The 12,875-nt window shown below is 39.3% G+C and overlaps 1 protein-coding gene across 1 annotated transcript; it reads left to right on the top strand.

Annotated features, from left to right (window-relative positions):
- Positions 1-800: 800 nt before the first annotated feature.
- dcaf8 (DDB1 and CUL4 associated factor 8) lies at positions 801-12,024 on the top strand. The gene is made up of 13 exons (XM_053495619.1): positions 801-1,020; positions 3,665-3,736; positions 3,878-3,967; positions 4,630-5,264; positions 5,541-5,681; positions 5,862-5,956; positions 7,366-7,476; positions 7,559-7,689; positions 7,811-7,918; positions 8,269-8,399; positions 8,569-8,688; positions 8,790-8,906; positions 9,048-12,024. The coding sequence occupies exons 2-13, from the start codon at positions 3,700-3,702 to the stop codon at positions 9,165-9,167; spliced, it is 1,836 nt and encodes a 611-aa protein (XP_053351594.1). The 5' UTR covers positions 801-1,020; positions 3,665-3,699; the 3' UTR covers positions 9,168-12,024.
- Positions 12,025-12,875: the final 851 nt, after the last annotated feature.

Here is a 12,875-nt window from a genome sequence, read left to right as displayed (position 1 = left end):
GTTTGTCGAACCCGGGTCTTCTGCATAGCAGGCGAAACACCTACCACTGAGCCACCAGTGTCCATGAATAAAGGAGTCAAGGATAAACCTAAATATAAATATAAAAAAAATGCAAATATTAAATTATGTGATCTGAACAAAGACATTTTCTTTACTTCTATTAGATGTGGAAAGTGCCTTTGTAAAGTTCAGCTTTGCATTACTCTACTCATGCCTTACTATAAAACACCTCCACCTCTATCTGTTCATCCATCCACTTATCTATCTAATCTGTCTTCTATCTATCTATCTATCTATCTATCTATCTATCTATCTATCTATCTATCTATCTATCTATCTATCTATTTGTATGGTTATCTATCTATCTATCTATCTATCTATCTATCTATCTATCTATCTATCTATCTATCTATCCATCCATTTATCCATCTGTATGTTATCTATCTATCTATCTATCTATCTATCTATTTTTCTATCTGTATGGTTATCTATATCGTATTTATTTAAACTCCAAGGCTCCAAGAATTTTATATTTATGTGATTCATATGGTATAAACCTTTAGTTTTTCCTTGTAGTGTTTTTACTCCCATTTGTTTTTTATTAATAATTTATTGTTTATGTTTTGTTTTATTTTATTTTGTATTGGACTTCTTTAAAAGAAACATTATACATTTTACTGTCCTGTTACACTCCTGTTTATGTTGTGTTGGAGATTAAACTTGGCGCTGTACGAGACTGAATCTACTTCCGGTATAAAAAAAAATCTTACCGGAAGTACGTATGAAAGAAATAATAAAAGTAGTTACGAAGCACCTCGGTCAACATAAAAAAAGAGAAAAAAACCAAAACAAACAGATGCAGCAGGAGATTTAAAGCCGCGCTCCTGCTCGGAGTTTATTTTCTATTTTGCAGATGTCTCATAGATTTGTTTGTTGGTGTTGAGTCTGAAGTGCACCAGTCTGCTCAGGACGAGTTTGTAGGAGTGCGGAGGAATTTTGTATTTCGGGCCTGCTTAAGAGGTACAGGTATTAAACACTACTGCTAATGCTAATGCTAATGTTAGTGCTCGCGCTAACACTGACGCCTGGCGAGCATGCTAGCTAGCTAGCTGTGTTTACAAATTAGCCCGTGACGGGAGCTGACCTAAACACGAGAACAGCATCAACAACAACAAAAACAACAACAATCATCAGGACTCCAGAACATCTCTCAGAGCAGTGCAGACTTCAGCTTTAATCTGTGGAAATAAAACGTGTTTGATTTAATAATAAAATAATAATAGCAGTAAACAAAACGAACATTAACATGGAGTAATGCTACTCGGGTTATAATACTAAACTGAAATAACTCGCAATTGTTTGGTTTGTAAAACGAAAAAATAAATGTTTCAGGAGAAATGTCATTATGTGATGCTAATCCGCGAGCGCAGCTAATCACGCTTTGCTAACTCGGTGTGTGTTTTTGTTTACACAACGCTTCCTCCAGCAACTGGATTGAAAAAATAACACAAATAAAGCAAAACAGAATACAATCTGTTTATATAATGCAAAAATAAAAAATGTAAGTGACCATTGTAAATCAGAAATCAGTAAGTGTCTAATGTGGCTAACACACCAGCTTTTGGTTTGTGTCTCTGCTGTAACGACTTTATGCTCAACTTGATCTTCTCTATAGCCGGGGGCCAAAAGTTTTGAGAATGACACAAATATTAATTTTCACAAAGTGTCTGCTGTTTGATTTTTGTAATTATAGATCCTTTTGTCAGATGTTACATAATTACAAGCATTTCATAAGTGTAAAAAAAAGTGAAAACTCCATTGAGTACATTTAATCTTTATTAAGGTTTGTACAATTCGCTCTGGCATGCTGTCGATCAACTTTTGTGCCACATCCTAACTGATGGCAGCTTGTTTTTGCATAATCAATGCTCGGAGTTTGTCAGAATTAAAAAAAAAAAAAAAATTGGTCCACCCTCTCCGGGAGTTTCCTGGCCATAGACCCAAAATTTCTGTTTTGTTTCCAGAGTCACTCAGTTGTCGTTATCACTATCACCTTATGGCGAGGAGCTCCATTATGCTGGAAAAGCCATTTTTCATCACCAAACTGTTCTTGGATGGAAAAGTTGCTCTCTGAGGATGTTTTTGTACCATTCTTTATTCATGGATGTGTTCTTAGGCAAACTTGTGAGTGACCCCATACATATCCTTTGGCTAGAAGTGACGCCGCACATGAATGGTCTGAGGATGCTTTCCTGTTGGCATGACACAGGACTGATGTTCACACTTACCTGAGGTAGACCTCCCCCCCAGATGCAACAACAACTAGACAGTGAATTCATCTGGGAAAATGACTTTACCGCAGTCCGATCCCTGTACTCTTTACAGAATATCAGTCTGTTCCTGTTTTTTTTCCTGGCTTCTTTGCTGTTATTGAAATGTATGAATGTGAATGCTGCCATCAATCCTGTATCATGAACTGTCATAATTGATGCAAACATGAATTCTGCGCTCTACCAGAAAATCCTGAAGAAGAAATATCTGGCCAACAGGTTGTGACCTCAAGCTTAAACAGGCTTGGGTCAAAATTCCTTCACATTGATGTAAAAAAGACTCGTTACCCGTTATTACAAAACCAAGGGTAGAACAAACAGTTATTATGCTTAGGAGGCAATTACTTTTGCATATAGGGCCATGTGGGTTTGGACAGGTTCTTTCCTTTAAAAAAAAAAAAAAAATCATATAAAAACTGTATTTTGTATTTACTTGGGTTATCCTTGTGTAATATCAAAATTAGTTCGATGATTCAAACATTTAAAGATTGACAGAGACGCAAGAAAAACAATACTTTTATGCTGTAATACTGTTTCATGGCACTTTTTTTTTATCATAGTGTGTGAGTTGTTTAAAACACACCACCTGTAGGATTATAGAGGAACTGCAACATTTTATCACAACAAATGAAAGCAGATATTAAGTAAAAAGTAATATAAATAATTATTAATATAATATAAATAATATAAATTAATTAATTTAAATAATTAAGGTGTGATATGAATTGCCATACAAACAAATCAAAACTTTTTTTTTGTCTAATTTGCCTAAAAACTGTAAGGGACTTCTTTTTTTTTTCACATCTCTGTCCTTAAGGCTTGGTTAATCTCCAAAAAGTCAGCTGCGAACCAAATCACACTTCGTGTTTTCGATTCACTTTGTGCAGTTGAATCGCTTTTCATTAGACTCTGCTTGTTAAAAAAAGACAGCTTTCTCAGACACACCTGTCTCATGCCTTGTGACTTATGTTTATGTTTACAGGAAAATAAAAATGCTGTAAACTAAAACAGACAGGACATCATGTTTTTCTTTCGCTTTGTGCAGTGAGTCGATTTAGATTTGATTCGCTTTCTTGCGAATCTTGAGGAACTGAGTTCTCACCAGCCTAAATAAGGTTCGGTCTAAACACTGTGCGTAAAAGTGTCCTTATTTATTGCATGCATGTCTAATTTGCATAATTTTCCTGACTTGTATTCTTCTGTTTATTATTTTCTTCTGTTTTACGTCTTAAAGTGGGCTCATTTATTTCACCCGCTGTCCAATCAGTCTGTATTTAAAACATGGAGGAGCTGTTATGATATAACGCTGATTTATTTACTCCCCCGACCTCAAGGCTCCCTTCGTTAGGAGGAAGGACTCGGAGGCAGCATGGCGGACACTCAAGGGCAATCCAGCGTTCCAAACGGTCAGTGGCATAAGTGTCATCTCTCTTCAGAGTTTTTTATTTTATTTATGTTTTTCCCTCATTTGTGTTTTACTTTGCGCATTACAACTTACAGCGTGTTGTCATCTAATCAGGTGTGCGTCTGTGTGGCTAATCCTCTAGGTGGCGCTGATGATCCAGAACCAGAGAAGGGGAGGGCCAATGAAGGAGACTCGACTTCAAATACAGAGGATCAGATACAACCCGATTCAGGTAACGGCAGGTCGACTGGTTTGTTCAGATGAATCAGATATGAGTATAACGATCGATTGTAGTACATTGAACATAATTTTTTTCATTGTTCGAAATGATTAATTTTCTTGCGTCGCATTAAGAAAGAGATTTGTGCAGATGATTCTGATACCAGTATAATGATCCATTCTGGGGATTAAGACAATAGAGTGGTTCACTCGGATGAATCAGATGCAGGTATAATAATTCATACCAAAGCACTGTATTACAGACTGATCCGTTAAGATGAATCAGATTCCTGTATAATGATTCGTTCTGGTGAATCACATAAAATAGTGATTAGATGAGAAGAATTTGGTTCAGATACATTAGAGTAATTCAGCCTCTAGTTTAGATCACCATACCCTAATACCAGTGAATGAGTTTATATTCTGAGAACAGTACGATGGTTTATTCTCAGGTTTAGATACCTGAGCGATGTGTTCAGATGAATCAGACAGCAGTTATTATGATCTGTTCTTCTGAATTAAACACCACTGATCCACTTGCATGAATCTGATTTATGTATGATTCGTGAAAGTGAATCAAAAACCAGCATGATTCGTTTAAAAGAATCAAATTTTATTCTTTTTAAACACCTCGAAATTGCGAAAAATCGATGGAAGGTGTATTCTTTCTGATAGAACTGAGCCCAGATCAGGATCAGCCAGTTGAAGAAGAAGAGGAAGAAGAGGAGGAAGAAGAGGACACGGACAGCATGGACAGCAGCCTCATGTACTCTTTTGTGGAGGAGGGAAGGGAGCAAGACAGCGAGGACGGTGGTCGGAAAGAGCGAGCAAAAAAGGATGAGAACAGGAGAGCCGGCCGGAAGCGAAACCGGCCCATGTCACGCCGCTCTTCCAGCTCTGACGATGACGATGGCGATGACAACGATGATGAAGAGGAGGACAATGTTGATGAAGATGAAGAAGAGAACGAAAAGGAAGAAGACGAAGACATGGAGGCATGGATTGGGGCAGACGTCAAGGAGATGGCTGGGCCCAAGTGGCGCGCAGTGCCGTCCCTGCGGGAGCGGGAGATCGGGAAGAACTCGTCCTGCTTCGTGCGGAGCGTGTGCGGTTCTCGGGGACTCGTGCAGCGCTTGGAGCTTCAGGCTCGGCTTGAGCGGCACAGCGGCTGCGTCAACACGCTCCACTTTAACCCTTCCGGGACACGCCTCGCCTCGGGCAGCGATGACCTGCGCGTGGTCATCTGGGACTGGGCAAGACGCCATGCTGAGCTCGAGTTCGAGAGTGGGCACAAGAGCAACGTGTTTCAGGTAAGAGGTTCAGGCAAACCTTTAACAAAGGATTTAGTTTTTCCTGGCTAATAGCTAGTTAAATTGTTTTGCTGAATCATGTTTAATTTAATTCCTTAAATTGACTCACCTAAATTTTGATTCCACGTACCAGATGACGATTTGTTTAATTGGCTTTGAGGTCAGCCCGGACATCCCAGTGTGTTTACTCGTCATGTTGAATTAAACTGTATTCTGTTAGTTAGTTTGTTTCTGCTTGATTATAATAAAGATGTAACTATTCTTCTGTTTCTGCAGGCAAAGTTTCTCCCTCACAGTGGCGACTCCACACTGGCCATGTGTGCTCGGGACGGGCAGGTCCGGATAGCCGAGCTGTCCGCCACGCAACGCTGCAAAAACACAAAACGAGTGGCTCAGCACAAAGGCGCTGCACACAAGGTACAACACATCTTGTAGCGCGAATGAATCCCGTGTGGCCCAAAATGTCATCTCTTACACTACAGGTTTTATTTCTCACCGCATATAAAAGCGTTTGTGGTTGCAAATGTATTTAAAAAAATTTTGTCTTTGCTTGTCTTTGTACTTGTCTGTGTGTGCGTATGTGTGTTTTTGGTTTAGCTGGCCCTGGAGCCGGATTCGCCCTGCTGTTTCCTCTCCACTGGAGAAGATGCCGTTGTTTACGGCATCGACCTGAGAAACGATCGACCCGCCAAGTGCGTCTAACTAAACACTGTAAAAATGTCACATTCTGAAATGCGGCGGTCAACTTCCAGATGACTTTATTTTGTAAACTTGCAACAAATTTATTATATGAATATGTTATATGGAAGACGTCCTGTTTGTTCTGATGAATTGAATGCCAGTTTGAGAATTAAATCGAAGGGCTGACAGGTGATTGTGATCGTTATGGTGATATAATTGTCGGTTAGCTGATTTTGTTCACGTAAAGTATTAATTGTAGTTAGTTGTGATATGTTATGGTGAATCAAATGGACGCCAGATAATTCGATTCATTGCAGTGAATAGAATGCCAGTCAGCTGGTTGATTTCATTAAATAATCTGTTCATCAATTGATTCGTTATGATAAATCAAATAACAGTTGGCTGATTTGTTCCAATATATCAAATTACGCCGAGTTGATTTTGAGTGTGCCAAATTTTAAAAGCCTAATGTTAAATTAACAAGTCAGTGGACGAGTCATGTTGACGAATTAGAAAAGAAACACAGATAGTCCCCGACTTACAAACATCTAAGTTACAAATTAAAAATTTAAATAAAATCTGGTATACAGTATTGTATGTGTGTGTTGGTGCGAGAGAAATAAGTCGGCTTCACCGATTTCTGAGAATCAGTCCTGGAGCACGATGATAGAAAACGTCTGTTCTGATGGTGAATAATCCTAATTTTGGAAAATCTCCAACAAAACAGAGTTCACAGTCCAATACGGTGGAACACAGCTCTGAGACAAAATGGCATCCAGGATTCCCCTCGCGATTTAAAAGCACAGAGACAACACTGTTACATTTCACTGTGAGATTCATTAACTTGGGTCCGTTTATGTTTTTTTGGCCACATGATGACAGTGTGGGGAAAGGGGACAGAGATTTAGTCATGTGGATTGGTATGATTTACATTGTATATTTGTGTCAAAGGCGTATAGGACTTACCTTGTCAGACTTAAGAACAAATCGGACTTACGAACATGCTCCTGGAACAGAACTCTGGACTGCCTGTAAAAGTTGACTGATGTGCTTGGGTATATTGAATCAAATGCTGATCATTTGATTCATTATCGGGAATCAAATTCCAGTTGTTTAAGCGAATCAAACAAAACGACTCATCATTTTGAATCAGATGCAGGATGGGTGGAATATCGCGGTGAATCAAATTCCCTTCAGTATTAATAATTTAATTAATTTGAGTATTACTATTAAGTTAATTGCACATGTAAGGTTTAGACTGATGAAAAAAGTGTGTGTCTCCTGTATTTAATCTTAATTATCTTAGATTTTTTTTGATGACCTTGACCTTCGTGTATCCTCCAGTGGTAAAAAAAAGACATAAACTGTTCCTGTACAGCATGTGTTCCTGAGTAATCATTTCTTTTTTTCTGGATTTTAGCAAACTCGTGGTGGTAAAGGAAAATGACAAGAAGGTGAGTTTGTACACCATCTACGTGAATCCGGCCAACACGCATCACTTCGCCGTCGGAGGAAGAGATCAGTATTTAAGGTGAGGCTACGTGTTCCGTTTCAAGATGGTAAGATTAATTTATATTAAATAACGCTTTCTCTCCTCTCACCTTTTGATTTAGGATCTACGATCAGAGGAAGATCAATGAAAACGAAAACAACGGTGTTCTGAAAAAGTTCTGTCCGTCTCACCTGGTGTCCAGCGATTCCAAAAAGAACATTACCTGCTTAGTATACAGCCATGATGGCTCAGGTAATACACACACTTTTAATCCCCCCCTCCCCCATACACACTCATGTGGAGTTAAAAAGTTATTCAAAGTGCAGTTTTTTTTATTTTTTTTATTTATTAAATGTACGATTTTCGGTCCCAGAACTGCTCGCGAGTTATAACGACGAGGACATTTATCTGTTCGACTCGAGCCATAGTGACGGTGCTGATTATCTTCGGAGATACAAAGGACACCGCAACAATGCTACGGGTATGACAGACACACACTGGTGGAATTATCACATAACGCAATATCATGAATTTCTGTGTTTTGATTATTATAATAATAATAATAATGATGATGAGTGAAAAAACTCTGGAGTAAAGGAGTAAAAATTAATTTAAAAAAAAAAAAAGATTTTTTTTTTTTTTTTTAAATAAAAGAAAGAAGAATTTGCTTATTAGTACTTTTTTATGTGTTATGTTAAAGGAACGCTTCTGTTTTTATTTATTCAACATTTATATGAGAATTATTAGCCCAATGTTTCATGAGAAGCCAAATTTAAAAACTACAAAGCCTTTAGACTGAAATAAGTAGTGTGTGTGTGTATGTGTGTTTAGTGAAAGGTGTGAACTTCTATGGACCGTGCAGCGAGTTTGTAGTAAGCGGAAGCGACTGTGGACACATTTACCTGTGGGACAAACACTCGGCGTGTGTGGTGCAGTTCATGGAGGGCGACCGAGGCGGAGTGGTAAGCAACACTGATGAACCAGAGAAATGATAAAAAAAAAAAATAATAATAATAAATGAACAAGCATGTTTAAATCTGGCATTGTTGTGGTTGCGTGAGACGACTCGCGTGCTGCGTGTTTTGAGAATCTTCCGCGGCTTTTCACGTTTCCTTCACCTCATCACTCCAGGTGAATTGTCTGGAGCCCCACCCTCACCTGCCCGGTCTGGCCACCAGCGGCTTGGACCACGATGTTAAACTCTGGGCTCCGACTGCGCAGCACCCCACCAACCTGAAAGGCCTCAAAGAGGTACATGTTCTCTACAAACCGTTTTTGTCTCACGACCTTTAAAAAAAAAAAAAAAAGTTATTATTATTCCTTTTTTTTTAAACTTTGTTCTCTCTGCGCAGGTGATGAAGAAGAACAAGCGCGAGCGCGACGAGGACAGCGCCCAGCACGGCGAGCAGTACGACACGCAGCTCCTCTGGTTCCTGATGAGACACATGCGGAACCGCAGACCTCTTAGAGTGAGTCTTTCACAATGCACTAGATCTAGATCTTCCCTTAACACCTGCACACTTCTGTCAAGTCCACTAGAAAACTCTCTGGACTCTCTGGACTCAGGCAGGTGTTTTATATGATTTCACCTTTATTTCTTTAACATTTAGACTCGTAGCCGACACGGAGAAGGTGGAGACGGAGACACAGACACAGAGTCCTACAGCTCTGCAGATTCTTCCGATGATGAGGACGGAGGCCCTGACCACGTCCAGTGCATGTCCTCCTGAGCCGCACACACACACACACACACACACACACACACACACACACACACACACACACACCTGCCCATGGCCATCTATTTAAGCACATACACAGTAGTTATGCACTGATACACACTGCGAGTAAAACGCCAGCAAAACACACACATACACAGCTTTACACAGAGTGAGGGAGAGATGATTGCAATGTAGACACACACAGGCAAGAATGTGATGAAAGAATTGATCATTTTTATACGTTTCTGTACTCTGATCAACACACAAACGTAGGCTTTAGCTCATTTACTCTCTCTCTCTGTCTCTCTCTTACACACACACACACACACACACACACACACACACATACAGTGTTCCAATGAAAGCAGCTTTCACTTGACACACTGGAGCAGAGGACGAGATTACGGCTTCTCGCTCTCTTGTTTGTCTTTTCCCGGACATCGTGGCCCCTGAAGAGGACAATTCAGCCACGAGGATGTCCCAGCGCATGCTTCTCAAGGCCCTTCTAGTTTCCTCCCTCCCTCACCACAAACTGAGCATCTTTAACGCAACGGGGAGAAAAAAAAAAAGATGAGCCATGTCAACATCCTGTCTTTTGTTTTTTTTCTTCTTCCTGTTTCGAGGACAGACAGCAGCAGACTGAAGTGTTTAACATGTTTGCTGGTTGAGCTTTGCTGGAATCTTCGGGCTCGATCCCAAATGGCTCCCTGTTCGGACACTCGATGGAGTGTAGAAGCCATTTTTATACCCCAAGTAGTGCACTTCCTGAATCCAACGCAGATGGTTATTGGACATGTAACAGGTTTTAAACTCTGTACAGTGCAAATGTGTATAAAGTTAAGAGATCTAAAGTTGGTGATAATGTAGGCCACTTCATTTCATATCCTCTGTGGTCCAGGTAGGTATATGGATTTCCAATTGGATAGCTACTGAACACATGAGGCAAGACCTGCAGTGATTATGTGGGATTATTTGATGTAGCCTATAGGGGATGACATCTACCCTATGCAGCGCACTTCGTAGGGCATCTCTGTATCTAGGGTTTAAATTCCCCCAAAAGTCGTGCACTAATAAGAGGAAGTAAGGATTATGTAACTGTGATTGTGACAAAGTCAGTATGGAGCTGAATCCTAACTGGATCTGTAGTGCGCTAAATAGGTCACAGTGGCATTATTTTCTGCCCTATGTAGGGCACTTTCTATACGCTGTATTTTCCCAGAGGCAAAGTGTGCACTACTTACAGTGAGTACACACGGTGTCAATATGTTCCCGCTTATGTAGCATCATTATAAAAACAGGGAGCAGAAAACTATCGGACGTTGAGTGCACTACACAGGGTTAGGGAGCCATTTGGAAGTGAACCCATTTCTCAGCTTTTCACTCGAGCAGGACAAAGCGGCCCGGCCTCGTCCCAATCCTACACCATGTTCCTCTCTCCCATGCTTAATGAGTGCACTTTAATCAGGGATCTGTTCATTTTCGAGTCTCTAAAGACTAGAGTGTGCACTTAGGCGGCTTGCAATACGTAACAGGTAAAAAAAAAAAAAAAAACTATTTTCTTCACCCAAACTGGGAATTAAGGATTTGAAGATTTGGTACTAGATATATTTGCACTTGAATGGAGAATCTGGATGTGAGCTCCTCTTAAAGGTGGTGTCCTTTGAAAGAGGGGAAAAAATAGCTTGGTATTAAACCCCCCCTCCTCTTTGAAGTGTGCATGCAAGTAAAGATTGTAGCAAAGCAAACTTTGTATTTGGGACAGAACTTATTGCTTAGAGTTGCTTTCGTTTTCCATCGTTTAAAAATACGCATGAATCGATTTTTTGAATCTCGAATTATTTCGTCTCGGACTACGAATTTAAGACTTGTATACGCTATTTATTTAGGGTTTTTTTTCTCCACCCAAAACCGCGGTTGCTTCTTGGTCATAGCACATTGTAAACATTGCCAGTCTTGTGTGGTAACTATAATACATAGAGTAATTATCACTGACGTCGGCACAGTCATCATGACGCGATTGTTTTTTTGTTTGTTTTTTTTCCCCAATAAGTGTTAAATCAAGAACAGAAGAGGTGACGTGTTTGGAGTGGACAGAGTGATGATACTTTTCGGTTATTTGCAACTTTAACCAGCGCTTCATTCGAGAAAGTCGGTGTAACTATTATTTCTATCCTAGAACAAGATCATGTCTTGTGTGTGCCTGTCTCATCATCGTAGAGGGCTGTGTACTAAATAGCAGACTATTTTGGTGTATTATTTTGACACGGTATTTAGCAGTGTGCTATTCCAGATGCGGCCATCGATTCGCTTAAGGAGGGGGCGGTTCGCAGTTTTCTTCTTTTCATGAGGGAAATTGAAAGTTTTTGCTTTTTGTACGGGAAAAATAAGTTAAATGATTTTGTATGTACATATGAATATATAATTATATATAAATATATATATAAAAAACTGTAAAGAAGGTCACTTCTGCCGCCATTATCCGAATTTGATTCAGAGATTTATATTGTATACAGAAGCAAATTTAAAAAGGAACAGTTTTTCTCTTATTTTTTGGTTTTCTTTATTGTCTTCAGAACATCGTTATGAGCATCAGCTAGAAATTCAAGTTATTCCCTTTTTTTTTTTTCTCCCCAAGCCCCGCACCCTCACAAACTTTTTTTTTTTTTTTTGGTTTGTTTGTGTATTTGCCCACACCCAACAGCTTAATGCAAAATGACATATAATTTTCATTGACTTTTTTTTGCTTCTTGAATTTTTGATTGTTGAGTTATCTCACCGCCGTCTAATAACTGTTATTGGTGCAGCTGAGAAAACATGTACAACTTGTGCAGTTAAAACAAGAAAAAATAGAAAAGGCTGTTTATGATCACGTGTTGTGTCTATTTATTTATTTATTTTTAAATAATTATAACATTCAGTTTTTAACCATCATTTCCATATAAAGCACTTTAGGATGTTATAGTTCATTTATAATGCAGGGTTAATACATAGGGAACGCAGTGCTGGATGGCCCTTTTGTACATCTAGTACACTTTGATTGGGAGATTAAAGGGGCAAATCCAAAGTAGTACCTAAAGAAGACTTTTAACAAAAAAACAAGGTATTCACCAGCTGTGTGATGATGCAAGTGAGTAAGGAAAAATACTCCTTACTTAATACATTTAGGGTTACTTACAGTTGTAAAATCTGCACGCTAGGAAAAGCAAGAAGGACTGTGTAATAAAATAAGTCATTATTTGATGCCTGTTTTTAACAAGTTTACATCTAGGGGTTCTTCAGTTTAGAAAGCAAATAGATAGTTACAGAAGACTTAAGACAGTATGTTGATAAGACTGCCACAGCAAAACATTTGAATTGTACAAACATTTTAGAGAAGACATGCATCCGTGAATGACGATCCTGCCTGAGGTGGCTCGGGCCCACTGCAGTAAACCTTCAGCGAGGGGCACTCGAAAATCGACTGATGACTTGTTGGAACTTGTATGGAAGTTTTGGTCTTTTACTCATACTGCATCTACGGAATATGTACTCATTTATACACCCCTCACTCAAAAAAGTAAGTACACCCCTCTAGTTTTAGCAAACATTTAAATATATCTTCTCAGAGGACAACACTATAGAAATAAAACTTTTTGGAGTCGTCAAGCTCCGGTGAATTCCAGGCCCAGAATGATTGAGGCCGTGCTAGATAATAAAGATGCGCACTTTACAGAATAC

This window comes from Clarias gariepinus, chromosome 1 (genome assembly GCF_024256425.1).
Source record: "Clarias gariepinus isolate MV-2021 ecotype Netherlands chromosome 1, CGAR_prim_01v2, whole genome shotgun sequence".
Classification (NCBI taxonomy): Eukaryota; Metazoa; Chordata; class Actinopteri; order Siluriformes; family Clariidae; genus Clarias; species Clarias gariepinus.
The sequence above is the reverse complement of the archived record's forward strand: the minus strand, read 5'-3'. Positions and strand labels throughout refer to the sequence as shown.

Excerpts from the sequence above, each read along its gene's own strand:
- dcaf8 (XM_053495619.1), top strand. The coding sequence starts at position 3,700 with ATGGCGGACACTCAAGGGCAATCCAGCGTTCCAAACG. Across the intron at positions 3,737-3,877 it reads GCAATCCAGCGTTCCAAACG|GTGGCGCTGATGATCCAGAA; the intron begins GTCAGTGGCATA and ends CTAATCCTCTAG. Across the intron at positions 5,265-5,540 it reads ACAAGAGCAACGTGTTTCAG|GCAAAGTTTCTCCCTCACAG; the intron begins GTAAGAGGTTCA and ends CTGTTTCTGCAG.